Here is a 25,728-nt window from a genome sequence, read left to right on the forward strand (position 1 = left end):
CCAGGCACCAGGACCTAGGATTGTGCAAATACACTCTTTACAGTTTCTGCACATGATTTTAGAGCCTATAACACATGCTGCTTTTCCCTAGTGTGGTGTCTTCACCTCATATAAAAAATAAATAACAAGGGCAAGAGAGGAGCCAAGAGCTGGCAGTAGGAGTGGATGAAAGTCACTCTACTTAATGATCTGCGGACAGTCGCTCCAGGCCTTGGCTTTCCTTTTGGCCAAAGCCAGCCAGGCTGGTTCTGTTGACACAGGGGCAGCATCCGGGGTTGAGAACCTCTTTGTGACTTCTTTCACCAGCGGCGCGGGGGGCGCTGAATCCGAGATCTCCACTGGGTTGCATTTTGAAGGAAAAGGATAAGCGTAAGTCAGAGCCACGTTCTGAGGTGATAGAAGTACAAGATTCAGAATGGAAACCCCGTGAGACACTGGCATCTTTAGTGAGAAGGATCAGGGAAAGAAAGCAATGTGATCAGAACTACTGCTTACAGAGCTATAGTGCAGCTGCTTTTAATCTCAGAGTTTCTGGAAGCCTAATTTTTATGCACAGAAGCTATGCCTCCATGATAGGAAATAAAAGGTAAATGCTATATTCTAGTTATCCAGCTGGTCAGTTCCATGAAGAAAAACATCCAACCAGTAGCCTGAATTTATCTAACTGGTGAGGTCAAAAGTTACCCTCTCCACCAAGCAGGCCTGAGCTGCCTCCCGCCACCCCCCGCCCCCCCGCCCGAGGCCCCTGCTCCTGCCAGCTCTGACCACTTCCAGGCTTGTCTCACAATTCTTTCTTCACCTGACCTTAAAGGCTTAAGGTGAGGGATCTGGGCTTATCTCCGAGTCCTATATAGTGCCTGTGGCAGTGGCCTACCCATGAACAGAAGTCGGGAAATACTGATGGAAAAGACAAATAGATCAGAACAAACGTTTGCTTCATTGAGCGGAGCCACTCTAAATTGCATTAACTCTCTGGCACTTCCACAGAAGTCACACAGAGAAAGGTGTGATCCCCGACTTTGGAATTTTATTTTGAAAGAATGATCCCTTTTACAACCCATATGGTTAGAACCCTCAGGTCTTGGGTGTAAGATCAAATGAAATTACATCCATGAAGTTTCTGAGAAATTACAATGCTCCAAAGTGCTCTTCTAAATCAGTTTTTTTTCTCTCTTCACCAAAATAATACATAGAGCTTCAAGGGCAGGACCTCTTTACGTCTCCAAACCTGAGCTAGCAGGTGACAGAGGCATAAAACAGCCTGGGTCTCTGGGTGGTTGCCCAGAAGGGAAAACAGGTGCTCTGCTAACCGCTGGGAGGAAGCTTGTTCCAACTCCTCTCCATCCTTCAAGTGATTTGTAACAAGGAAATAGTTTGAAACGTTACAGGATCGCTTTAACAGGATAAAGAATTTTTTTTTAAATGTCTTTTTATGTGTCCTGAATATATTAACAGCAGTGTTTCATAAACAACTCAGCTGGAAAACCTTGCCCTCTAAAGTCATGCTGGCCAGAAACTTGCTTTTTGAAATCCCTTCAGTGAGTGGAGACCATCCAGCTTTTGCCTGGAAACAGGACCCGAGTCCACTTTTCAGCTCAGGGTTGAAATCAGCCCCTTTATAGACAACTCTTGCTCTGTCCTGAACCTGTCAAAACCCCACTCCACTGAATCGTACCTCAACTTCACCCTTTCCCCCAAATCCTGTTATAACCTTGCCTCTTCCTTGAGACGATCTTAGGGTCTCCAGTCTCCCCGGCAGGAGCAGGTTAGTGCAGCTCACGCCGCGGGGACTAGAGGCCACGGGGCGCGGCGAGGACCCGGTCACATTCAGGAATTCGGGGGACCAGCGGATACCACACCGGGAGCCGGAAAGTGGCCGCAGCGGGAGGGTTTACCCCGTGAAAACTGTCAAATGCTACAAATCCGAGGCCTCCCCGCTGCCCAAAGGGTGAGGGAACCGTGCAGGAGCACACGCCCATGGTGGAGGCCCTGGAGGGATTTAGCAAATGCTGCTCCGAGAGGACGGTGGGTGGGAGGCAGCCTGCGCCCTGCGGGGCCTCGCGGGCTGCACTTGCGCTCGCTCTCAGGGACACAGAGCAGCTCTGAGACAAGCCTGTCACCACGGCGACACAGGCAGGGACCTGCTCTCCCTACCTGTCACAGATGTAGGAAGCGTGTTGGCCTTTTTCAGCTGCTCCCTGCGCTCAAGCCTGGACGCGGCCGTCTCGGGCTGCTTCTCCTCCGGCGGGGCGCGGGCCTTGTGCGGGGACCCGGCCCTGCCGCCGCCGCCGCCGCCTCCGGGCTGCAGGCCGCCGCCGACCTGGGGGAGAGTCGGGCACGTGGGTCGTCAGCCTGGGGACACGGGAAGACTGACCGTGCAAGGCCATGGGGCCTTCTGCCCGCCAGCCTGCAACCTCTGCCCGTCGCGGGGCAGCCGCACCGCCCCTGGGAGCAGCGCGGAGCCGTGACGCCCAACCGCCGAGCAGCTCAGCTCCAACGGAAGCCACTTTGCAGAGGCCCATCGAGCGGCCCCGCAAATCAGGGCTGCAGACAAGACTCCTGATCTTCCTCCCAAGTCCCTGCTCAAGCGCGATCCCGCTCCTAGTTCTCGTGTGACTGCGGGCCTGGGTCCCTGCTCCTCCGGGAACCCTACCGAGTCCAGGTAACGGAAGAGCACGAGGAAACCACAGTCAACCCCGGAGCCACCGCCCCCGATGAGCGGGGCTCGGTTTCTGCTCTGGCGCAGGTGCTCTCCGCCACTCAGCCGGTTTGTTTCCGCTCTGGCTCTTCTCTTTCCCATAAGCCTGGCAACCTGAAAGAGAGCCCAACTCAGGGACGGCAAAGGGAAAGCTGCAGACGGACACTCACGTTCTCTCTGGAGAGCTTTTCTGCCTGCTTGGCCTCCCTGGCTTGCTTCTTCTCCTCCCGCGTGGCCTGCTGCTCCCGAAAGCCCTTCTGCTTCTGCAGCGCCAACGTTATCCACAGCGGCTGCGCGGTGTCCGCCTTCTCTGTGACTTTGGAGCCATCCAAAGAGTGCCTGCTCTGAAGAACCGGCTTTTCTGCGGAAAAAGAGACTGAGATATTGTGATTTATCTTTTTTTTTTTAGATTTTTTTTTTTTTTTTTTTATTTATTTGACAGAGAGATCACAAGCAGGCAGAGAGGCAGGCAGAGAGAGAGAGGAGGAAGCAGGCTCCCCGAGAGAGCAGAGAGCCCGATGCGGGGCTCGATCCCAGGACTCTGAGATCATGACCCGAGCCGAAGGCAGCGGCTCAACCCACTGAGCCACCCAGGCGCCCCTGCGATTTATCTTTTAAAGATTTATTCATTTGCGAGAGTGAGCGAGAGCGCGAGCAAGGCGAGAGACAGAAGCCGACTCCCTGCTGAGCAGGAAGCCCGATGTGGGGCTTGACTCCAGGACCCTGGGATCATGACCTGAGCCCAAGGCAGATGCTTCATTGACTGAGCCACCCAGGTGCCCCAATATTGTGATTTAGAATATGTACTTGGGGGCACCTGGCTGGCTCAGTTGGTACAGCATGTGGCTCTTGATCTCTGAATCATGAGTTCAAGCCCCACACTGGGTGCAGAGATTAAATAAACTTTAAAAAATTTTTCTTAAAAAGAAATATGTATTTGGCCTTTGTGCCCATTTCTAGAGCTCAGAGCTCCTAAAACCCTTGGAATTTCCTAAGCAATGAGAGCATAAGGTGTCTCTTATTCCATTAAAGAGATGACTCTGGGAGCAACACTAAGGATGGGGCTGGTTGCCAGAAGAGCTAACCGCATGACTAGAGAGGCTGGATCTTTTGTTCCCACCCCCCCCAATCTGCAGGAGGGGAGAGGGACTAGAGACAGTTCAGTTGCCAATGACTGAGGATTTAATCAGTCACGCCCATGTAATGAAGCCTCCATAAAATTCCAGAAGGAGGGCATTCAGGGAGTTTCTGCTTGGTGAACACGAAGAGATTTGAAGGGAGCGGTGTGCTCTCGGAGCAGAGACGCTCCACACCATTCCCCATAGCTTGCCCTTCTGTATCATTTCTATCTGGCTGTTCCTGAATTATAGCCTTTTGTAATAAAATGGTCATCTAGAAAGCAAGATGTTTCTGAGTTCTGTGAGCTACTGAAGAAAATTAACTGAACTCAAGGAGGGGGTCATGAGAATCTCTGATTTCAAAGTGGATCGGAAGCACTGGTGATGGCCTGGCCTTGGAAATGGCATCTAAAGTGGGGACAGTCCTGTGGGACTGAGCCCTTAACCGGTGGGGCCTCATGCTATCTCTAGGTAGAGAATGTCGGACCTGAGCTGAAACGTGTCTGAGAATCGTCTGGTGGTTTGGAGACCTGCCCTCCCAGCACGCCGAGCCCCCACCCCGCCCCTGCCACCCACGGAACTGTGAACAGAACCGGGAAAGGTGGAAAGCAGGTTCGCGGTGAGACTGCTCACTTATCTGGATCCCGCACCCCCTACAGCTTATGACATGAAATACTCAACAGCCTTTCCTGAAACAAACTCTGTACGGATGCCTCAGAGACTTCTCTGCATGGGGAGGTAACATCTTTGATCAACAGAAACACAGAAGCATTTTCTTTCCCTCAAAATGGAAGTAAAAATAAGATCTCCAGTGTCAGAAAATCTCAGGCCTACAGGGGACCCAGGCTGTTATTTGATTTATTGTTCTTATTTATTGCTTTTCAACCCCTCTCCAAACGTCCTATGTGGAACCCCAAAGGATGGGAGAGATACAAGGGAGGCTCTTCTACCTGGTGCGGCTGCTGGAGGAAACTGTGATTTTGGTCCAGTGCTCTCCCCTGACAGACCGGAGTGTAAGTGTACAGCAAGCCAGGGTCATGCTCGAGGTCACCCCGCCGTTAGCGCCCAGGCTGAAGTTTGAACCTAGGACTTCTGATTTCCAGTCTGTGCTTTTCTTATGGCTGACGGCCTCCCCCATGCGACCCGGGCAAACGCGCTCCGCAGGAGATGGGCAGCGGAGGTTGAGTAATTAGGCTTTTAAACTGAGCAGCCCTGGGTCTGACCTCATGTTAAACTAAAGTTATTTGAACCTCCCTAAGGTCTTCTAATCCCTAAGTAGAGATGATAATGGCGCATACCTCCTCAGGCTGGCCAGAAGATGAAGAGATCGTGGGCGTCAGAACATTCAGAACAGGGCTTGGCATGACCTGTTTGGTTTTTGAGAATCATCCCCTTCTTTTCCCTCAAGTAAAAATTATGCCTTTTTAGAGATAATCATTTTGTTACTGAATCCTTTACTATCTCAAAGGGAAAGGGCCCACTATAGTCCTGCTCTTTTGAAATCTACTAGAAGTTCACAGTTTGATGATCTAGAACCTTACCAAACAGGGCTCTCAGGCAACTCGACTTTATATGAGAAGAACCAAAGAAAATCAAATTAGGAATTCAAGCACGAAAAAGGGGCAGATTCTGCTTTTCTGTACCTTTTAGATCTATAACACTACACAGAGAGAATTCCTATTACAGTGAGTCTTGGTGGTTACACTATCCCTAATCATCAAATAAAGATTCAGGTATGATCTAACACAGTGAAGAAAACTGGCATACTTCGGAAGTATTTAAAAAACAAAATCCCTGAAAGGTATTTTTTATTAATCTTTAGTTAACCAAAAAAATTAAATACAGTTGACCTTTGAACAGGGGTTTGACCTGTGCAAGTCTACTTCTATGTGGATTTTTTTTTATAAATACAGCACAGTACTGTAAATGTATTATCTTTCTTATGTTTTTCTTAATAACATTTTCTTTTCTCCAGCTTACTTTATTGTATAAATACAGTAATGTACAAAATACGAGTTAATCAACTGATTACATTATTAGTAAAGCTTCCAGTCAGCTGTAGGCTATTAATAGTTAAGTTTTGGGGAAGTCAACCGTTATACACGATTTCAACTGTGCAGGAAGTTGGTGGCCCCTAACCCCCATGATGTTCAAGGGTCAAGTGCATTCACCACTTTAAGCATTATGCTTAACTGAGAAGCTCTAGATACATGGGGACTAATTTAATAAATTTTGGGTTTTTTACTCAAGGGCCGTGTAACATTATTGTTTGTAAAATGTCTGAAAACCAAACTGCCAAGATCCAAATGGTTTCTATTTAAAGCAATTATGTAAAGGGATTCCTACACTAAACATTCCATCTGAAGGTCATTAAAACCACTGGCCAGTTTCCTGACAACAGTTCGACAGGTGTTTTATCACAAGGGTCAAAATACCTTTAAAGTGTAATTGCCTATTTTTTTTATTTGAAAAGGTAAATCACTAGCCAGATTTTTATTTCCTTAGAACTGTGGCTTGAATAGCACTTTCTGGAGTTATGACCGGACTTTAAAAAGGCTCTAATACAGTATGAGAAAGGGCCTAACACGTCCGGACTGTAGCTGGGGATCAATAAACAGAAAACATCTGAGGAAGGTAAAATGGGGCTCCTGTGAATTTCAGCCAAGGCTGCCCAAAGGCCTTCAACATACAATGGCACTGACTCTCATATCCTGAAGTAAAGTTCTAGATCACCTACTTCGGACTAGCCCAGACGGCTACCACAAGGTCATGGGAAAATCAGAGTTGGGGGAAGAAGAAGCCAGGGTAAAACATTTGTTTAAACCTATTCTTTCTCATTCTGAACTCAGTGGACGAGGGGAGCCACAGGCCATTCAGATGCCCTCCTTCGGGTTCTGGGGACACAAGCAAGTCCATCCCGGCCTTACAGGGTTTGAACCACAGCTCCTGAAGGCAGTAAGTTCTTGGAGAAAGGGCCACTTATTATGGGTTCCACACACCATAAGGAGGTGGAAAGTGAGATGACCTCTAGAGGACAAACGGGGGGATTACCTTTGTTATTTTCATTCCCACCGGGGCAGATTCAGAGTCAAAGCCCTCCCAGTGGCTCAGCCTATGCACTGGTTCTCACTGGCCTCAGCCTTGGGGATGGAAGTCTCTTTTACACCAGTGGCCTACAAAATAAAGGGTGTGTGTGCCCTAGGGAATGTGTCCGGCCATTCACTGGGGCTAAGTTAGGAAGAAAAGGTCAGAATTTCTGAGTATGTTTAAATTAAAAAGAAAAATGAAATTAAGCTTTTCTAATATTTAGTATTTAGACTGGCACAGACACCCTCACTCAGGCCATATTCCAGAAGGCCACCTAGAACAGTGTATTGACAGCCCCCCCGCCGAAGGTGGAAGCCCCAAGTGCAGGGAGGGGGGAGAACTACTAACGCTGTCCCTTGTCGGCTCTCCTCACTCCTTTGCTTTTAGCGAACTGTGAGGTTGCTATTAATACGAACACAAGAACCCAGCAGGGCCCACGAGCTCTTTGCCTCTGCTTCATGACAAAGCCAGAGCGGTCAAGCAGCCGCCCAAAGAAAATAAAAGGAAGCACCATGATTTGCAGCAGATTTGGGTCCCCGTGGTTTCAGTGAACTTCACCCTAAATGCACGCGGAGCTCCAGGGGTTTTAGCTAATGGCAGCACTACAGGCACACAATTAACAAAGGAACTGGAGATCCAGGCTTTAACATTTTTATTCTGATGAGGGCGTTCAGTCCAACACACCCTCAGCCTGGCCTAGTGTGCGGTGGGAAAACCTCAGTGGTCTTTAGATGGTACCCCCAGGGCATGAGGACCTTGCTTCTTTTCTAGCAAATAAAGAAAAATTCAGTTAGCAGAGCCTGACAGCCCAGAATCTGGATCCTGGGTAAGAAAACAGGGGCAGTAACGGTTTTTGGTAGAAAATTACAATAAAGGGACTTCTCTATGAGAAAGAAGCACAACTGTTATTTCTCTGGGGAGAAGCTAAGGAGAGTGATAGAGTCCCCCAGACAGTGAGAGGGACTTTGACTTTGAGCGGGAGATCATAAGAGCTAATGACACAAAAGCTAATGTCAAAACTGAAAATGGGGCTCCAGTTAAGACGGCAACATAGAAGGATCCCGAACTCCCCTCCTCGCATGGACACACCCAATATACAGTTACATATGCAACAGTTTCCTTTAAAAGAAATCCAAAAACTCCTACACGTTGGGTGAACGAGAAAAACCCCATGTGGAAGGAGGCTGGAGAAGCTGGAACACAACCTCACCATGAACCCACAACTGGGAGAGAACTCACAACTCCTATCTTCTCCTTGGGAAGCAAAGGGTTTTGGACTCCACATCTGGTACCCCAACTTTTCAGACTTCTATCTAAGAGCTAGGGCCCCCAAAACACCTAGCTCTGAAGGCCAAGGTGGGGGCTGCCAGTGCGAGTCCCGCGAGGCTATGGGGAACTACGGGACAGCTCTTACCCGCTTGTGGGACTACCATGGTGACCCCCCAGGGCCCAGCACAGAAGGAAAAACAGAAACACAAAGAAAAAACTGAGATTGGGCTTCTCATCAGCAGGACAAACAGAAATTAGGGAGAAATGGTCTGGAGACTGCTGGATCTACCTGCCGTCTAAGGCTTGGTTAAAAAGGACAATGAGACCTTCCTTTCGTAAGGCAGGTCACCACACCAATACTGCTGGGCAAACGGCTCTTTTCTCTGCAAAAATCACTCTCCACCTAAACAGTCCAACAAAAGAGAAGGCCTATGGGTTTCCTAATAAACCTCAGGGGAGAATTTCTCTGAAAAACAGAACTTCTAGACTATCTTTCTGAACGTTACCTCCAACCGTACAAAACAAAAAAGAAAGTATCCTATGAAGTTCTCAGGGGCCCAAGGCCACTCTGGAGAAACAGGAGGGACGGCAGCTGCTCTGCAGGTTCTAGCAGGAGGCCTCAAGAGCCAGGCTGCGGGGCGGAGGGGGTCCCGCAGCAGCGCGTTTGGCCCAAACTGCCGGGGAGCGGCCGGTGCACCCAGAAGCGCCTCGGGCGACGCTGCGGCCGCAAGTCAGTCCCCTCCCGCCAGAGCCCGCCGCTGCCCAGAGGACGCAGCCTCCTCCGGGGAACCCGTTCGGACCAGCGCCGCACGGGCCCCGCGGAGGATTAAGGACACGCGCTAATCAGGCCGGCCTCTCGTGTCCACGGCCGACCCCCGGCGTGTCGGTCCGGGCGGCAGCAGCGGCCCGCCCGTCGGTCACGTCGCCGGCCCTGGGCAGCGAAGGAAGCGACGCGCTGGGTGGGGACCGTCGAGCGGCCGCCCCGGCTCCGGCTGGGCCCCACGCGCGGCACCGGAGCGAGGCCGAGATGCCCCCGACCGCCACCTACCTCTCCTCCCGGGCTCGGGGGTCGGGCAGGGCTTCTCGGGCCGGGCGGCCTGCGGAGCCGGGGAAGCGGGTTTGCGCTCGGGCTCCACCGCCTCCTCCTCGTCCCTCGGCGGCGGCTTCCTCGGCTCCGGGGGCGGCGGCGGCGACGGCGGCCGGGGCTCCCTGGCCCGCTCGCCGGGCGCCGGGTCCGGCCTTCCCGCCCGGCGGGCCAGCAGCTCCACCAGGTAGGGCCTGCTCAGCTTGGAGAGCGGCGACGGGGGCGGCGTCTGACCCGCAGGCTTGGGGGCCAGCGCGGGCTTCGGCGCCAGCGGCGTTCTGTGGGCCGCGCGGTCGTGCTCCGCGGCCGGTGGGGGCCCCGGGGCGGCGGCGGGAGAAGGGGGGGCCCTTTCGGCCGAGTCCTTCCAGGCGGACAGGCCGGGCTTCCTCTCAGGGGGCAGGGACGGGCCCGGCTTGGCGGCCGCGGCTTCGGGCTCCTTCTCTCCCCTGGTGCCCCCGGGGGCCGGGGGGCCGCCGTCCGCGCTGTCCCCCGTGCTGCTGTGCCTCTTCTTCTTCTTCTGTTCCGTCTGCTGGTCGCAGTGGAAGCGCAAGGAGTAGTTGGTCCTTCTCAGTTTTATGCCAAACGGTGAGGCTTTTTCCTCCTGGCCGGGCATCGAGGGGTCTGGCTTCCCTCTCCCGCTGCTGGTCTCAGCGTCCGAAGTGGCCCCGGGCTCCGCATGGGCCACTGCCTTCTGCGGCGGGTAAGCAGGGCTGGGGACAAGGAAAGACGGGAGGTCTTTGGCAAATTTGCACCCCTCCGTGGTGTCTGCTGGCCCTGGTTTCTCTGCACCCTTGGGGAGCTCGTTAGTAGCCAGGGACTGGGGCGCCCCGGGTCCCAGCGAGGGTCTTTTTCTCATGCTCTCCGCTTCTGTGTTCTGTTTGGAGGTCTCGGTGCCACCGTCAGAGAATTTCTGCCAAGCGGGCATAATAGAGAACTTGGCATTTACTGGGGGGGTCCTCCGGAGGTTCCCGCGGGAATCACTGCGGGCCCGGGGAGGGTGCTCGTCACCGGGCCGCGGCTGCTCGCCCTCCGCGTTCTTCAGGATCCTGGACCGAATGGACGCCCATTCGGCGAGGGCGGCCGCACTGCTCGGAGACTCCTGGGCGGCCCTGACCTTCCCGCTGCCTGCCCGGGGGTCGACAGGCGCTCGGGGAGGGTTCTCCAGGGCAGGGACGTCAACGTGCTTCTTTTCTTCTGACAAGCCCAGGAGGGACTTGCATGCCGTGTCCTTGATCTGGCTCAGGTTGACCGCCGGGCCGCAGAGCTGCGCTCCCGTGACCAGAATGGCTGTGTGGGGTACACTCCGGGAGGAGGGCAGGGCGTGGGAGGTCGCGCCGGCTCGCGGGGTCTTCGGCGCGTGGGGAGCAGAGGCAAGTCCCGCATCTCTCGCGGGTGTCACCGGGCTCAAATTGACTTTGGGGAAGAGAATCTGTTTCCCTCCCGATGACACCTGGAAAGTGTAGGGCCTTGGCATGCTCTGCCTCTCGTCCACTTCCTGCCACCGGAGTTCCTCCCCCTTTCTGTCTTTTTCTGGGGCAGCGGCTTCCTTCTTCTCCCCAGGAGTCTCTTCCACTTGCACCTCTTGTTTCTGGGGAGGCTGCGCGCTAGTTTCTGGTCTCTCTTCCTGACGCGCACGACGGTCAGGCTCCCGACCGTCCCCGCGCTGTCCCTGCTGCTCTCCGGCTGGCGCGGCCTCCTGACTCTGCTTCTCGCCAATCTTAGATTCCTCGGAGCTTTCGCTTTGCTTCTCGGGCAGCAGGTGCTCTCGTTTCCGGGGTTTCTCTGCAAAGTCCATCTTTGGACTCCCCAAGCCCCTTTTTTCGTCCAGCTGCTGCCACTTCTCCTCGTGCACTCTCCCGGCTTTCCGATGCTCCCCTTCCGGCCTCCTCAGGGCCTCCACTTGCTCCCGCTTTCCCAGCTCTGCCCTCCTCCTGGCAGCTGCCTCTGCCTCCAGCCACCGCTTCTCCTCCTGTTCTCGCTGCTCCTCCTCCTCCTCCCGCTGCCGCTGTTCCTCTTCTAGCTGCCGCTGCTCTTCCTCCCGCCGCTGCTCCTCTTCCTCCCGCCGCTGCTCCTCTTCCAAACGCCGCTGCTCCTCTTCCAAACGCCGCTGCTCCTCTTCCAAACGCAGCTGCTCCTCCCTTTGCCTCTGCTGCTCCTCTTCCAGCCGCCGCTGCTCCTCCCTTTCCTGCTGCTCCTCCTCCCACAGCCGCTGCTCCTCCCTTTCCCGCTGCTCCTCCTCCCGCTGTCGCTGCTTCTCAGCTTCGAGCCTCTGCTGCTCCTCCAGCTCCTCCTGCCTCCTGAGCTCCCTCAGCTGCCTCTCCTCCTGCAGCTGCCACTGCGTCTCAGCCTCTGCGCCGCTCCACACCACCTGCTCTTCCTGCTGAGCAAGGCGCTGGAGGCGCAGCTGCTCTGGGGCCTCCAGGTGCCTTCCGTCCACCTGATCCCTCCGCCCTTGGCCACCTTGCTCTTCCAGTCTCTGCCTCTCCTCTTGGCGCTGCCTCTCTTCTGCCTCCAGCTGTAGTTCTGCCCCCTCTCCCTCCTCGTCTTCTCCTTTCTCCTCCAAGAGTTCCTGCCTTCTGTTCTCCTCCCAAAGCCTCCTCTCCAGGGCCTGGAGTCTCTGCTCTTCCAGACGTCTCCTCTCTGCTGCCTCGGCCTTCTGCCGTTTGCACTTGGCCTCAAGTTCCAGCCAGTATTCCTCTTGGCATCTCTTCTCTTCTTCAGAGTCCAGCAGCTCTGGCTCTTCTTCATGCCAGACTGGCTTGTCTTCTCCCGAGTGTCCGTTCTGGTCCGGCGAGAGCTGATAGGGAAGGCCACCATGTTCATTTGGTCCATCCTAACATTGGTAAGGAAAGAAAGAATTAGCCTTTTCCTTTCAAACAGGCAACCATTACCCACCCTATTCACAATGCCCGTGGCCCTCTTAATCTCAAAAGAAGGAGCAATTGTTCCTAAGTATAGAGCTCGGTAAACCCAGGCCAGAACACTGGGAATAAACTGCACGGGTGGAGGAAAACACATCCCTTCGTGTTGACTTCTGGCCCCTTTGTTGGTCATTCTCAAGTTCCTTTCGCTGAATACAAATAAATCACAGGAGAACCAATAGTCCAGCATGAGAAAGATGAGAAAAAATGAGCTTTGCACGTCGTGTGCCCTGAAACCTGTGACCTCAAAGGCCACCCTAGTCAAACCAAAGACCCTCTGGCTGAGCTGTGGCAGGGGAGCTGGGTCACATGGCAGGGGCAAAGCCAACACAGAGGGCCTGGGGGCCCTCAAATGACAGCCTCTCGTTTTGGGGCCCACCAGCCCCCAGGCAGGCATGTTAGAAAGGGCGATGGAAAGTAAACGGGCCTGCTTTGCCCTGGTTCACTGTAACTCACCAGGTCCCTGATGAGAGAGACCTAGTTCCTTCTACTGGCCCCCATGGCACCGCCCTGCCGGGTAGAAGCAGCGGCCAGCAAGCATGGGCAGCTGCCTGGTCAGCCAGGATGGGCCCCTCATACCCTGGCAAGTCGCCGGTGCTTCTTGGACACCCTCTGGTTTTTTGGCTTTACGGACAGCTTGTGCTTGGCGGCACTGTTGTCCAGGCGAGCGATGGCTAGGGGGATGGCGTCTAGGTTGACACTTTCGATGGTTCCAGCAGAAGACAAGTGCCTTTTTGGCCGAGATGGTTTAACAGGAGCCACCTGTATGGAGATGAAACCACATGGTCCCCATCAGAGCCACAGCCCTTGCTGGAGGCAGCACCCGGCCCAGCCCAGCCCCGGGGATGGCTTCGAGCAGGTGGCGCTCACTGGGACCGTGAGGGGAGCACGATTTGTTCTGCCAGTGTTATTTGCATTAACTCATAAAGGTCATTTAACCTTTCACAGACTAATTTTCCTACTTTGAATAATATGGGGAGGGGGGGGTTAGAGTAGATGGGGGGTAACAAAACATAGCCAGGGGGCCCAATCCTGCGCATAGCTTAATTTGGCACATCAAGTTTTGCGGGCACATGACCACGCCCACTGCCCATTGTCTTTGGCTGTGTTTGGGCTGCAAAGGAAGAGCACAACAAGGGGGAGTGTCCTGGTTGGACTCTATGGCCACCAAGCCTGAAATAAGTCATAGTTTGCTGAGCCCTGGACCAGCTCAACTCTGTGCTAATGACTCTGTCATTTAAGACATGACCTGAGACACCTGCAAACATCCCTCAGCTTCTACTTTAGTCCCTCTGAGGCAGGGAATGTGTCTTTTTTCTCTTTTCAGTCCCCTTTATGACCACGTCGCAAATCTCATTTGGCAAGTGCTCAGTAAATATTTTTAGGAGGCATAAAGGAACCACAACAAACTAGATCATCCGTACTTAGGGTATGAAATTGGTACCCACAAAAATGTTCTAGCACAATCACTCCAAGGCCACGGAGCACTGAGTTGAGTGCACCAAGCCCATGAGAGGGCGAGGCCCTGGCGCAAAAAGGAAGGGCAGAAATGTACCACCCCGGGGGTGAGGGCAGCCCCTCAGGGTGACCAGCAGCACTGGAATGCAGATGGGCGCACTCAGAAACCACCACCCGGACAAACTGTACGCATCTAGGCAGGTCAGAGAGATCCAGCTCGGCCTGCACTCACTGAATGGGAGGAGAAGCCACACCTGCAACTCCTGAGAACGTACAGGCCAGACAGGCGGGCGGCAAGGGGAGGGCTCCCAGCTGCACGGCACCAGCGCGCAGCAGAGGGCGCTCTCGGCCCTCCCTGCGGGGCCGGCCGCTCCCAGGCACCGGCGGGGCAGGAGCGGAGGCCGGGCTGGTGGGCCGCATTCATGCTAGCAATGCAGAGCCCGTGGGGCTTAGCGCACAGCTTCGTTTTTTGCGATTACCTTCCATATTCGTGCGCTAAAGATAAAGGACCAAGCCAGCTCCAAGAGCAAAATGGATGCTCAGTAAATAATAACTTATGATAAGAAACACAGAAGTAAGGAAAAATAATTCCAGCCTTTGGGCTCCTAGCTATTATTTCTTTATGGTTATCTTTAGAATAGGTATCACATTCTGAACTCTTGTTGAAAAGATGAATCAAACATTATTTCCATCCCCTAAGAGATGGATGAATAAAAAAGCATTCCAGCCAAATGGGACAGACTGAAGGCACAGAAAAGTACCATCAGCTGAGATTTAAATGCAAGTTTGCATTTCTAGATTGTTCCAGCTGGGCTGCTTCATTGTCTGGACGGTGGCAATCTGCGGCCATCCCCCTTCAGAAGACTCGGACACACTCTGCTCACTGTACCGTCCCCGGGAGGAAGCCTGGAGCCTGTGCAGACAACTGCTCTGGCTAGTGGACTGGCCTCTAAGGGTCCCCGAGACTCCTGCGGGCACGGTCCCAGGTTTCAACTGAACACAGAAAAGTTAAAAAACAAAAATACATACAAGTAGAGAAATGCTGAGGTTTTTTGTTTTGTTTTGTTTTTGCATCTCTAAATAGAAACTCTTCCTTACAGACCTGTGTACCTTCAGGTGTTCTGGAATGCCTTTTCCAATGGCTTCTCAGGGTCTTGAAGGACCTGGCACATTTAGGAAGCCGTGGAAACGGACGCTCTAACATCTACCACTGGTAACGTTCTGAAGGAACTGAAGGTAATGGGTGTAGGTAGCATTTATGAATGGAAAAATGATACGGTGGATTGGAAAAAAAGGGTCCAAAATGGAAGCTGAAGTAAAGAAACTAAAAACTGAAGTTCAAATCATACTACCTTGTCTTCCATCTCACTTCTGGCTCCAGGCAGATTCAGAGGACTCTGAGAACTTGGAGGGTCACTGGGCTGGAACAGTAAAGAGAGCGCTCAAGTCAGACGCCGGAACAGGAAGTTCCGGGCAGATAACCAGACTCGGCTGCGTGGGGAGAAGGCTGCAGCCCGCAGAGAGCCGGCGGGAGTCAAGGTGGGGATTTTGCTAATGTTCAGATGAGGACTCCCAGCACGGAGCGTACACTTGCTTCTTTTCCTGAGTCCAGCACATCTCTATCTGGGCAGTCTCCAACCTCAGTCTCTGCTGTGGCTGAGACCAGGCGCCACCCTCCAGCCACCCAACCTGGGAAGCAGGGCTGTGTCACACACCCGGCCTCCGACCTCAGAGCTTCAGGCTGTGCTCGCTGCCTTTGCCCCCTTCACCCGCTGGCCATCTCCCCTCTATGCCAGACCTCTTCTCGGTGAGAAGGAAAGGCCCTACCAATACTGCGTGCAAAGGGCTGGGCTGAGGAGATGGATGAGCAGAGGAGACAAAAACCGTTAGGACAGAGGAAGAAGAAAAAGGCTGAAGACCCCCAGCCCAGTTGCTCCTCTGCCCTGGGAACGCCCACACCACGTGGCCTGCACCTTTCTGATGGCCCCGCTGTACCTTCTGCCTTAATGTGGCCCATAGTTAAAAACAGGAGTTATCAGTTATTGTCCGTTCCAGAGCAATAATGTCAGCACCACACTTAGAAGCATCTTTAGAAAATACAGATCGGGTGCCTGGGTGGCTCTGTCGGTTGGACGTCCGACTCTTGGTTTTGGTTCAGGTCATGATCTCACAGTCCTGGGATCGAGCCCTGCCTCAGACTCTGCTGAGCTGACCATGGAGCCTGCTTGAGATTCTCTCCTTCTCCTCCCTCTGCCTCTCTCCCACTGCTCATGCTCTCTTGCTCTCCCTCAAATAAAAATAAAATTTAAAGAAAAAAAAGAAGAAAACACAAATCAGATACTACTCCCAGAATGAGAAGCCCCCTTTTCCTGTAGTTTGTATAATCAGGCCTCTATACCTTGCTCTATCCTCCCTTTGCCCCCCTCCAGGGTCTGGCGGGCCACACAGACCTGCTTTCTTTTGGGACACCCCCAGCCCCATCTCTGGGCCTCTGTGCTTGTTCTTCCCTCTGCGGAGAATGTGGCCCCAGCCCCAGGTCTGCTCTGGTTGCTCTGACCTCCTTGCCTAGAGAGCAGCCCCTCACCCACCATGTTACTCACTTTTCCATCACTCTGTTTTACCTTCTGTGCAGTACTTTTTCTTGATCCAGAGTTATTACATTTATATACATATCTGTTGATTTGCCATGTGACTCTCCTGTCATCAGAACATAAGCTACATGGAGGCAGCCCCTGCAGAAGGACTGAGCCTTGTCCTTCCTCGGGCCACAGTCTCTGGCACTTAGATCCTCAGTAACAGTGAGGACATTTGCTTCAGTCCTTGGAAAATCCCTGCATGAAGGCTGATGGCCATTGCGGCCGCCTAGCGCTGGACAGGTTGGACCTGGTGGGGGCGCTGTGCCTCGCCTACTTACCCACCGCAGTCCCCGCTGCCCACCTGTCTGGGACCCAGGAGTCAGGAGGGCCAGAGGCAGAAGTGGGCAACAGTGGGGGAATGGCCTGTTCTTTCCTTCCTCACTTTGCCCTACAAATCACTTCTCTTTCTTCCCGCCCTGATGATGTATTAGCTGATAACAGGCATGACTTCGGGAGGATGTCCATTTTAAGAAACAGCCGAGTAATTTCAGGTGCCTGGGTAGGCACAGAAAATGCTTTCTGTTGAGACTGGACGACTTGGTGGCTCAGCTCGAGGGCTCCCTGCTCTAGCTGCTGGGTGCCTGCCCTCCTTCCCCACTGGAGGCCCAAGGATGTCCCTCCTGCTGCTGGATGGACTCTGATTCTGGGTCACGGTGTTTCTTTCCAAGTGTCAAAAGACCAGATTCAGATCGGACAATGCTAGACCAATATGACTTTCTTTCCTCGTTAAGTAGACTTCAAGATAGCGTGTTTGATACGTTCTGCCTCGTGAAGGACCTACTTCTTTCTTTTCTCATCTCCCTTTAAATTAGTCTAATCTGACGAGTAATCACTCAGTGCTACTACGTAAGCACTAGCTGAGTCCTGGGGCAACAGAGATGTGGAGACTCCAGTCAGTCCTCGAGGAACTCCACATTTAGAGACGGAGAGAGCACAATTACATGGACACGGATGAGTACAGGTGTGTGAGAAGCACGAAGGATGCCCAGCAAAGACACGGGAGACAGCCCCGAGTGGGGGTAAGGCCGGCTAAGGCTTCCTGGAAAAGGTGGGCCCCGCGGAGTCTTGAAGAGTAAGTGGAAGATGCTGTGAGGAGCAACCGCGAAGGGCACGTCTCCCCTTCACCACCCCCAGTTGTCCCCCGGAAGTGTGCCTCACTGCAGACCACGGGGTGCCCTCTAGCCCTGGGCTGCTCAGCAGAAAAGCTTCTCTCACACATTCCCTGCTCCGCAGAGCCCAGAGTCTCTGGATGCCCTGGCCACTGCCCAGCGTCCTCCCCTTGCTTATCAGCAACCAGGTCACTCCCTGGAGGAGCCTTACTTTGTGCTCGGTGTCTGAGAGGGGGACGTCCTCGTGAGTCACAATCTCCATGGGACTGGTCAGGAGCAGATCCTCTTCTAAGCTGGCCTCACCACTGTCTGCCTTCTTCATGGGAATGGCACTGGGTGGTGGCCGCCCAAACTTGATGTTTTTGCTCAACTGTCGCTGGAGAAAAACCAAAGAAAGACATTCTGAAGCAGGGAAGTGGGTCACGAGGAGTGCGAGCAGATGCCCCCGCATAGCTAGGGGGCCCTGGGGCGCGTTCTGTGCACGTTTCTAGACTAAATACCATGCCAGTGAGCCACAATGCAGTTCTGGGATAAGTGGATTCGTTTTCCAGTTTCTTTTCCTTTCCCACCTTCAAGCCATGAGCTTTTTCAACCAGCCACCTCTTTCCCAGAGATGCCAACCTTATCCAGGGGGTGGAGAGACCATATTTTCAAACCAAAAGTGGGAATACATGTTATGACAAAATTTTTTGGTTAGCCCTATAAATGTATTTATTAAAAAGTCTCATAAAAATGGTATAGAAAAAAATAGTTAACATGAAATGCAGGAACCACTGGGGAAAATCTAGACCCTCGTGGTTGCTGTAACAAAGAAGCCCTCCAGCTTCTCTTGGACACGTTCTCCCTGAATATTTGTTTTAACCACCTTCCTCACCAGCCCTCACTCAAACACCGTGTTCTGCTCACATGGGCACCAAGGTGAAAGGGGCCCCAATGCTGGCAAGTCCTTCCATGATCAATGCAGACATCACGGAAGACACAGAACGATCCTGTCCTGCCGTGAGGACTTCTCTTTGCCCTGCTGCAGTTTGACAGTGTGAACTGTGGGGCAGAAGGAGCCCAGTGGGGAAGGGACAGAGAAGGAGGCAGAAGGAAAGGGCCAAAGAGGGATGCACGATCCGTGGCAGGTAGTAGTGTGTGTGGGGGGGAAACGGGAGAGAAATTAGGAAGATCAATAGTGTTCAGAATTAGAGAAAAGCCAGATCAGAAAAAGAAATATATTCTCTGAAGAAAAAAAATTATAAATATAATGTTAAAGGGCAAAATATTTAATGGGCTGTGGCAGAGAAAATGAACAACATTCAGGAAGAAGGAAGGGTACGCCGCGGCCACCCAAAGGACTACTGAATTAAATATGCTGTGTAAACCCGTGCCATCGTCTACAGCAGGTTCGCAAGCTCAGCACTCTGGACGCGTCCCACCACATCGCTCTCTGCTGTGGGGAGCTGTCCTGTGCACTGTAACAGCTCAGCAGCCGCACCTGGGCCCCTGGGCACCAGATGCCAGCAGCAATTCCTTCCCTATCCAGACAGTCCGCTGGGGGGGGTAAGAGTGCTGTGCCTGAGAGCTACTGCTCTAGACTTAGGGACTCCGGCTTCGTAGTCCTTTTGTGCCTCAAAAAAAAAAAAAAAAGAAAGAAGAGAAAAAGAATGGGAATGCATTATCTATATCTATATCTATATTTACTTTTAATCTGGTTAATACTTAATCCCACAGAGCCACAGGGGGCTTTAGCAATCACACAGTCCAACCCCCTCATTTTATAAAAAATGTCAGAGGTCCAGTGGGGAGAGGTGACTGGCCCAAGCTTATGGAAAGAATGGCCGCGAAGGGATTTGAATCCAGGTCTCCTAAAACCATAGTCAGTGTTATTTGCTCTGCATTCCACAGGTTCTCACAAATTTGACATTGCGCCACTTTCTTCCTCTAGGGGCAAACATAGAGAGATGATGCTGCATTCGTAACTCTGTGCCCAATTTCCTTGGCAGGGGACTCCCTTGAGGGAGATGCCCCTTCTGAACTCACAGGTACTCCGTCCACCCACTCGTGCCCAGCTCCACCTCGGCCTTGCATGGTAGACAGTGAGACTGCAGAGACACGGAAGAGATGAGCCCAAGACTCCCCTCCCCTCACCCAGGGCACCCCAGCATGCCAAGTCAGGAGCACAGAAAGACAGAGGACTTGTATTTGATCTGCTGCTATTTCAGCCTGAGCCTGCCTCCCCTGGGAAGGAGCACACATCAAAAGCCCCGAGATCAGCCAGTGAAGTACAGCTTGAGCAGCCTGAAAGGGATTTGGGGAGGGCAAGGCTGAGAAAGGGTGCCTTCTCACAACCATTTAGCAGGAAGCGGTAGTTAGTATCTACCCTAAGCAGATCAAGAAGCAGGCACGGTTAGAGCAGCCGATGGAGTCAGACAAGAGGACACGGTGTAACGAAGTCACGGGCCCATCCAAGTCTGCTGACCGGGGGGAGAGGGGGTCGAAAGGTTCCTGTGTCCTAGTGAAAGCCCCAGCAGGAATTCCCTCGGGGACTCCCAGCCCAGCCTTTGGTTTACCAGTTATCCCTGCTCTAGGAGTCTAGGCCGAGCCCTGGAAAGTGTGCTAAACCCCCTCATACTTAGACGTCCTGTTGTCAGGGTCTGCCATGTCTCCATGTTCCGGAACGACTAAGATGAGGGGATTTCCTCTAGTTACAATAGAAAGAATAGTTCTTTAACGAGCTTCCCAGGAGAACTTGGCCTAACAGTCAGTGCCATTCCGTTAGGGGGTTTTGCCACCATCACAAGAAGAGAATGAAAATGCTGAAATTCTTCTTCGTGAGGGCACCTTATAAAATACTTATGTGGGTCCACCCTGATGCTAAAGAGACAAACAAGCATATGACACAATGTAGTCGCAGTCTAGATGGGAATAAGCTCCAAAGATGGGATGGCTGTCGTGGCGAGCAATGGAAGAGCTACGCGAGAATGGAAAGAGAAGTCGATGGGATAAGAACAGGAGGAATAAGGCACATGGGATGAAGCTGGAAGTGGAGACGGTGTTTCTAAGAACTGAAATGGAGCATGAAATCAAAGAGGTGAGCCGAGAGGAGGGTGCAGAGGTGTGGGGTGTGGGCCTAGCAGCAAGTACCTAGCTGGGGGTGGGGAGACGGGGGTTGGGGGGAGGAAGAGGTAGAGGGCAGGAATGAGAACGTGACTCGAAGGGATGACTGATGTCACAGAGACGTGCATCCTGGCCAAAGAAACACAATGCTGTTGCCCTTGAGAATAACAACATGCACTTCTGTGAAGCCTCTTGATTTAAAATCACTCTAGGAAAAATAAATTCAGGCTGGTGGCTGCGAGCTTAGGGGGATGGAGGAGGGGAGGCCCCCGGTCATCAAAGAAATGCTGGCTGCTTTCAGAGATCGGGCTGCCGCCTCTCTGTCCAGACAAAGGACTGTCTTCCTAGACACATACCTACAGCTGTCAGGGAAGAGACCTCAGAACCAGGCCAGGGTGGGACTGAGGGTTCAGGGCCATCATGACTGACCCTTAGGTCTGCAAGGCGAGGTTCCTGCACCTGCACGTTTTCCCTCCCCCGGGCTTCCTGCTCCAAATGCTTCCTGTAGCCGACTCAAAGCAAATAGGGCTGTCGAGACACTGTGTGACTTACTGACAATTAGAATGTGGCTGCTGAAACATATTTGGCAATCTCGGGTGTCATGTGACTTGAATGTAGAGCTCAGTGGGACTTTTTTGTGACTTCAGTTCTGTCCACTACTCAGGCATTGTCACGAGAAGAGCTTTGATAGAAGCTCCTGACAACCAGACTGTCGGGATGGAGCCTGCCCTGGTAAACTACTACCACTCCCTCCACCTTCTCTACTACCCGGGGGCCCTTCATATACATTGCAAGGACAGCCGGAGAGGGGGGCAGGGCACTGCGCCTACACCGACGGGCCATGCCGCCTGTGGCTGTGAATGGGGTTACTGTGAGGACTGGAATGTGAGCTAAAAGGGACTATATTTTATTCATTCAAACTGGGCCATTTTGTTGTAACATGGAATGCCAGAGAGTGATGTTATAGGAATGCACATGCATATTTATGAGGCTTTCTCCTATGGTGTGGGAATTCCAAGCACATGGTATCCGGCAGCTCCCGCCAGCCAGGATTTAGATTCCCCCAGACTGCTCGCGGCCATCCTTCACACTGTGTCTGCGAGAACAAAGCAGAAGAAAAATAAAGTTTCTGTCTTCTTGAGTGAACTACAGATGCACCCGTAGTGAAATGAATTCTTAAAGAGAGGCAAAAGAAAAAGCATATAGATTTAAAGATATCTGCTCTACGCAGAAGTGGCTAAGAGTGGGTATCTATTCTTTGTGTCCTTGACAGCTGCATGAAGTGTCAAAAACCTCCAACATATGACACTTGGGCATTTTTAAGTGAAATCCAGCTCCGCGGGAGTCAGTAGCTACTGAAGACGGAGGGTCTTCCTCCTGGGCTAAGTAGTCCGTGGTCTAATAGAGCTAGCATCTTCTGACAAAGGTGTGGTATAATTCTAGAAATCACCTGCAGGCTTAGACTCCAATGTTCCTGCCTGAGTTTTATCGTCACTTGTTACCCACTTCATAGCCTGGGTCTGATCTGATCTAAGCAGGTACCTCCCTGGTCTGCGATCTGGGCAGCTGTAAGGAGCATCAAGGTCACTGCAGTCCAAATGGAACCAAGTGCGAAGCTTCCCCAAACGCTCCGTGCTACAGCCGGTGAGCAGTGGTTCCGTACAGATGGCAGACTTTGAGAACTAGAGGGCCCAGATCATCCATCACATTTACCCCCTTATTTTTCAGATGGGGACAGTGAGGGTCAGAGAGGTTCAATGACTTCCCTGGAAGCCGCACAGCCAGGTGGTGGGGGAGGCCTGGCACAGAATTTTTATTTCACCCACTGGCCGTGGAACAGCTGACTGTTATGTGTAGGACCTTCAAAAAGGGCATCACTATTGGTCTGACCCCTATAACTGTCCTATATATTAGAATTTGTTCTCCCTACAAACATGTAGTATTTTTGTACTCGAGGAAAAAAAGTCATTTTTCTTGTAAAGTTTCAATCATTTGTGACAGAAATTTTGGCAGGTGATAGATTCATTTGATTCAGAGAATGCAGACTTACTGACCACGCTGCATTCAGTCATTCTGCCCTCAGAGCGGTTACAGACCACCCCGGTACCCCGGCCAGCCAGCCGAGCTGGGATGACCACGTGTGGACACTAGAGGGCGACCTTTCCCAACACAGTCAGTACGTGCACCTTTCTGGGGGGGGTTCCAAGGACTGGGAAGTTTCTCAGGCCAGAGAAAAATGGCTCCCTACCCCCACCCCCCCAATGGTATTATGATAGAAATCTCATTTCAAAAGAATGTCTTAATAGTGACTAATCAGGGGCACCTGGGTGGCTCAGTGGGTTGAGCCTCTGCCTTCGGCTCGGGTCATGATCTCAGGGTCCTGGGATCGAGTTCTGTATCGGGCTCTCTGCTCTGCAGGGAGCCTGCTTCCTCCTCTCTCTCTCTGCTTGCCTCTCTGCCCACTTGTGATCTCTCTCTGTCAAATAAATAAATCTTTAAAAAAAAAATAGTGACCAATCAGCCTGCCAGGAGGACATCTACTGTCAAATAGGTATCCGTTACTTTTCTGTTTTTAATAAACATACGTACATACACAAACACGATTTCGGACATAAAAAACATACATGCCTCTGACATAACTAACACCCTCATTCCATGCTGGAGCCTACGAGGGGGCGGTCTTTTATGCTGCTTACTGAGCATCAATATCAGCATAACGTTGTCATGGAAAAATGCAAAGCATTCATGCAAGTATTAATAAAGTTAACTACTGTTTCTATGACTTACCAGGAACATACTGCTTAGTCGACTGAAAAATAAAGCACAGTCTTTTGGGGGTGATACAGTCATATCTTAATGTCACTCCAAAAATCACATTTTCTCTGATAATGGTCCCCATTTCCCTCCTCAAAGAGCAAAGCCTCTTTATTTAAAAAAAAAAAAAAAAAAAAAGTAGAACTAGAGAGTAGTAAAGAAGATTGTGAAGCCATACCACAGCAGAGGCAAAGTCAGGCAGACCTCGGGTGAGTAGGTATTGCCCGAAGGAGAGCACTTTCCTCACATTTTCCTTTCCGTTGTTAATAGAACTGCTGCTTCAGGGAAGTTGGTTGTTTTACAGTTTATTTATTTATTTATTTATTTTTAATTAAAAAAAATTTTTTTGTTGTTGTTTTACATTTTAACTGTAAGATCTGATTCTTTAAACTTGTGCCCCGCAGCGTGAACTGGCACAGGCACTCACACATTCTTACTGAGTTTCAACAGTGCAGAGTTATATGTTTTTTCCAAGTCCAAATCCACTTCCTGGAGGGGCAGTGGCACGCGGTGTGACGTTAGCACAGACATCATTTAAGACAACACACTATTATCTCATTTTTAAAGAACTCCTCGAAAGCCCTTGTGAAATACAGCTGTTTCATGGACTTAACTCTGGAAGTCACTCCTCTTGGAAAGGGCATATTATGAGCCCGGGGTTCAGAACTTCTTAAGAATAATAGCCCAGGAGTCAAAATACTGCACGAAGGAAAGGTGATGTGGGGAGGGGGTCCAGCGTTTTCTTGGGCAGTCACCACCCTTCCTCTTCTCCAGCCTAGGAGAAGTGACAGCTTGCTTCTGAGTCTGTGCACATGTAGCAGCACAGCCAGCAAGAACTGAGAGCAGAACCTGGTCGGGACATGCTGGAACCTGCCGGAAGGGCCTGCGTCAGCGCTGAGGGCAGGACGGTGGCCCTGGGCCGTGGCTGGCAGCAGGTATAAAGATCCAGGCCAGCTCGGGTGTGGTTCCGGGTGTTAGCTATTTCCCCTCCTGCCCTATGCTATATTCAGCTGAGAGTGTGCAGACATGTAACCACAGACCCCAAAATGCATAGCTAATGTTCAGTAGAAACAAGAACATTTCAAGAAAATAGAAAATTTCCTTCGAGTTATCGGCAGCTACGCAGGCCAGCTGTTCCCCCGCCCTTCATTCATTTATACATTCGTTGTTGTAGACTTACAGACAGATGGGAGTCAGCAAACCAGAGTCCCCCGTTCATAATTTGGATCGCCTCCAAGCCTTCCCATCTCAGAGAAGTGCTTGCTTGGGCACTTCTGTCGGGTGAGTGAATCCTATCAGGCTATCGAGCAAACCTACGTGATCGGATCCCAGGTGTCTCTGCTCCTCTTGCTTTCCCTGGATTTCCCATGATCTCAATCACATTTAGTGAATAATTATTTTATTAAATTTTCATTATGGAGGAGTTACCACCTGCGTCAGTTTTATAGAGGAAAACTGTCCGACTCTGCAGCATGAACAGGAGGGAGGTTGAAGAGCTTCCTGGCATTCCTCCAAGACAGGGCGGCTCAGGGGAAGCCAGATTTACAAATACGGCAAATAATAGAGTCCCCCCGTCACTGTCCAAGTAGGGGACGTGCTGTGCATGCCCTCAGCTACAGTCAACCCTGTGCTCTGGGATTATGGGCGACATTCAATGGTTACTTTTCCAACCCCCCCCACCCCCACCGCCCAGCCAAGTCCTGAAGCTTCTCTTGGGTACCTGTCCTCATGACATGCAGTTAAAAATGAGGGAACAGCTCAACAGAACAGGAGTGGGGTTGTTAGGTAAGTGGGTACAGTGGTGACGGTGTACCTCTCACAGGGCACAGAAGGCTTCCAGAGAACAGAGTCAGGGTTGAGAGAGCAGAAATTCTCACCAGGAGCTCCCCTGGCTCTCCCGATCCCTTACTCAAGGCCACTCTCAGGATTTTCCCGCTTCCCACCATCGCCGGACCCCCCTCCTATGGATCTGACTTTCCAATCTCAAGCTGTCTTACCTGAAGAGTTTTGACTTTGCCCAGGATGTTGTCCTGTGACATTGCTTGAACTGTCTGCTCACTTTCTGCTCCCCCATCAGGGATAAAAATACTGTCATGGGAAAATGCCCGGGTTCCCATAGAATAGTTGAAGGACCTGGAATGCAAATCATGTGCTTCATTTATTAGGATGATAATATTTCTTTTGGCAATTCAGTTTCCTGTTCCTCCTGATTTAAGGGACTCCCCCCACAGCCCCTATCTCCCTCAGAAAGCACTTCCAGCATTGTGTCCTTTTCTGCGAGGGGTCAGCCAAGTCGCTGGTAGGAGAAAGGGTCTCTCAGAAATACGGGAGCTTGTCCCCAACACAGGGTTTTAGAGCCGCTCCAGGACAGAACTCCAAGACAGCTCTTGACTTGTAGAGGACCCGGTACACGAGGCCTGGCAGGAATTGGA

General features: G+C 51.9%; 1 protein-coding gene across 1 annotated transcript; it reads right to left on the minus strand.

The window, feature by feature from the left end:
- Window positions 1-29: 29 nt before the first annotated feature.
- On the minus strand, window positions 30-25,413 carry LOC111149197 (KIAA1211 ortholog). Its single transcript, XM_022506143.1, has 9 exons — window positions 25,294-25,413; window positions 17,592-17,756; window positions 14,988-15,056; window positions 12,757-12,939; window positions 11,694-12,089; window positions 9,221-11,450; window positions 2,869-3,059; window positions 2,155-2,320; window positions 30-338 (listed from the first exon to the last, which is right to left on the minus strand). Exons 1-9 carry the CDS (start codon window positions 25,411-25,413, stop codon window positions 178-180), a joined length of 3,681 nt encoding a protein of 1,226 aa, XP_022361851.1. The 3' UTR covers window positions 30-177.
- Between the last annotated feature and the right edge of the window lie 315 nt (window positions 25,414-25,728).

The sequence above is a fragment of the Enhydra lutris genome, unplaced genomic scaffold (genome assembly GCF_002288905.1).
Source record: "Enhydra lutris kenyoni isolate GAN:26980312 unplaced genomic scaffold, ASM228890v2 scaffoldscaffold21, whole genome shotgun sequence".
NCBI classification, from domain to species: Eukaryota; Metazoa; Chordata; class Mammalia; order Carnivora; family Mustelidae; genus Enhydra; species Enhydra lutris.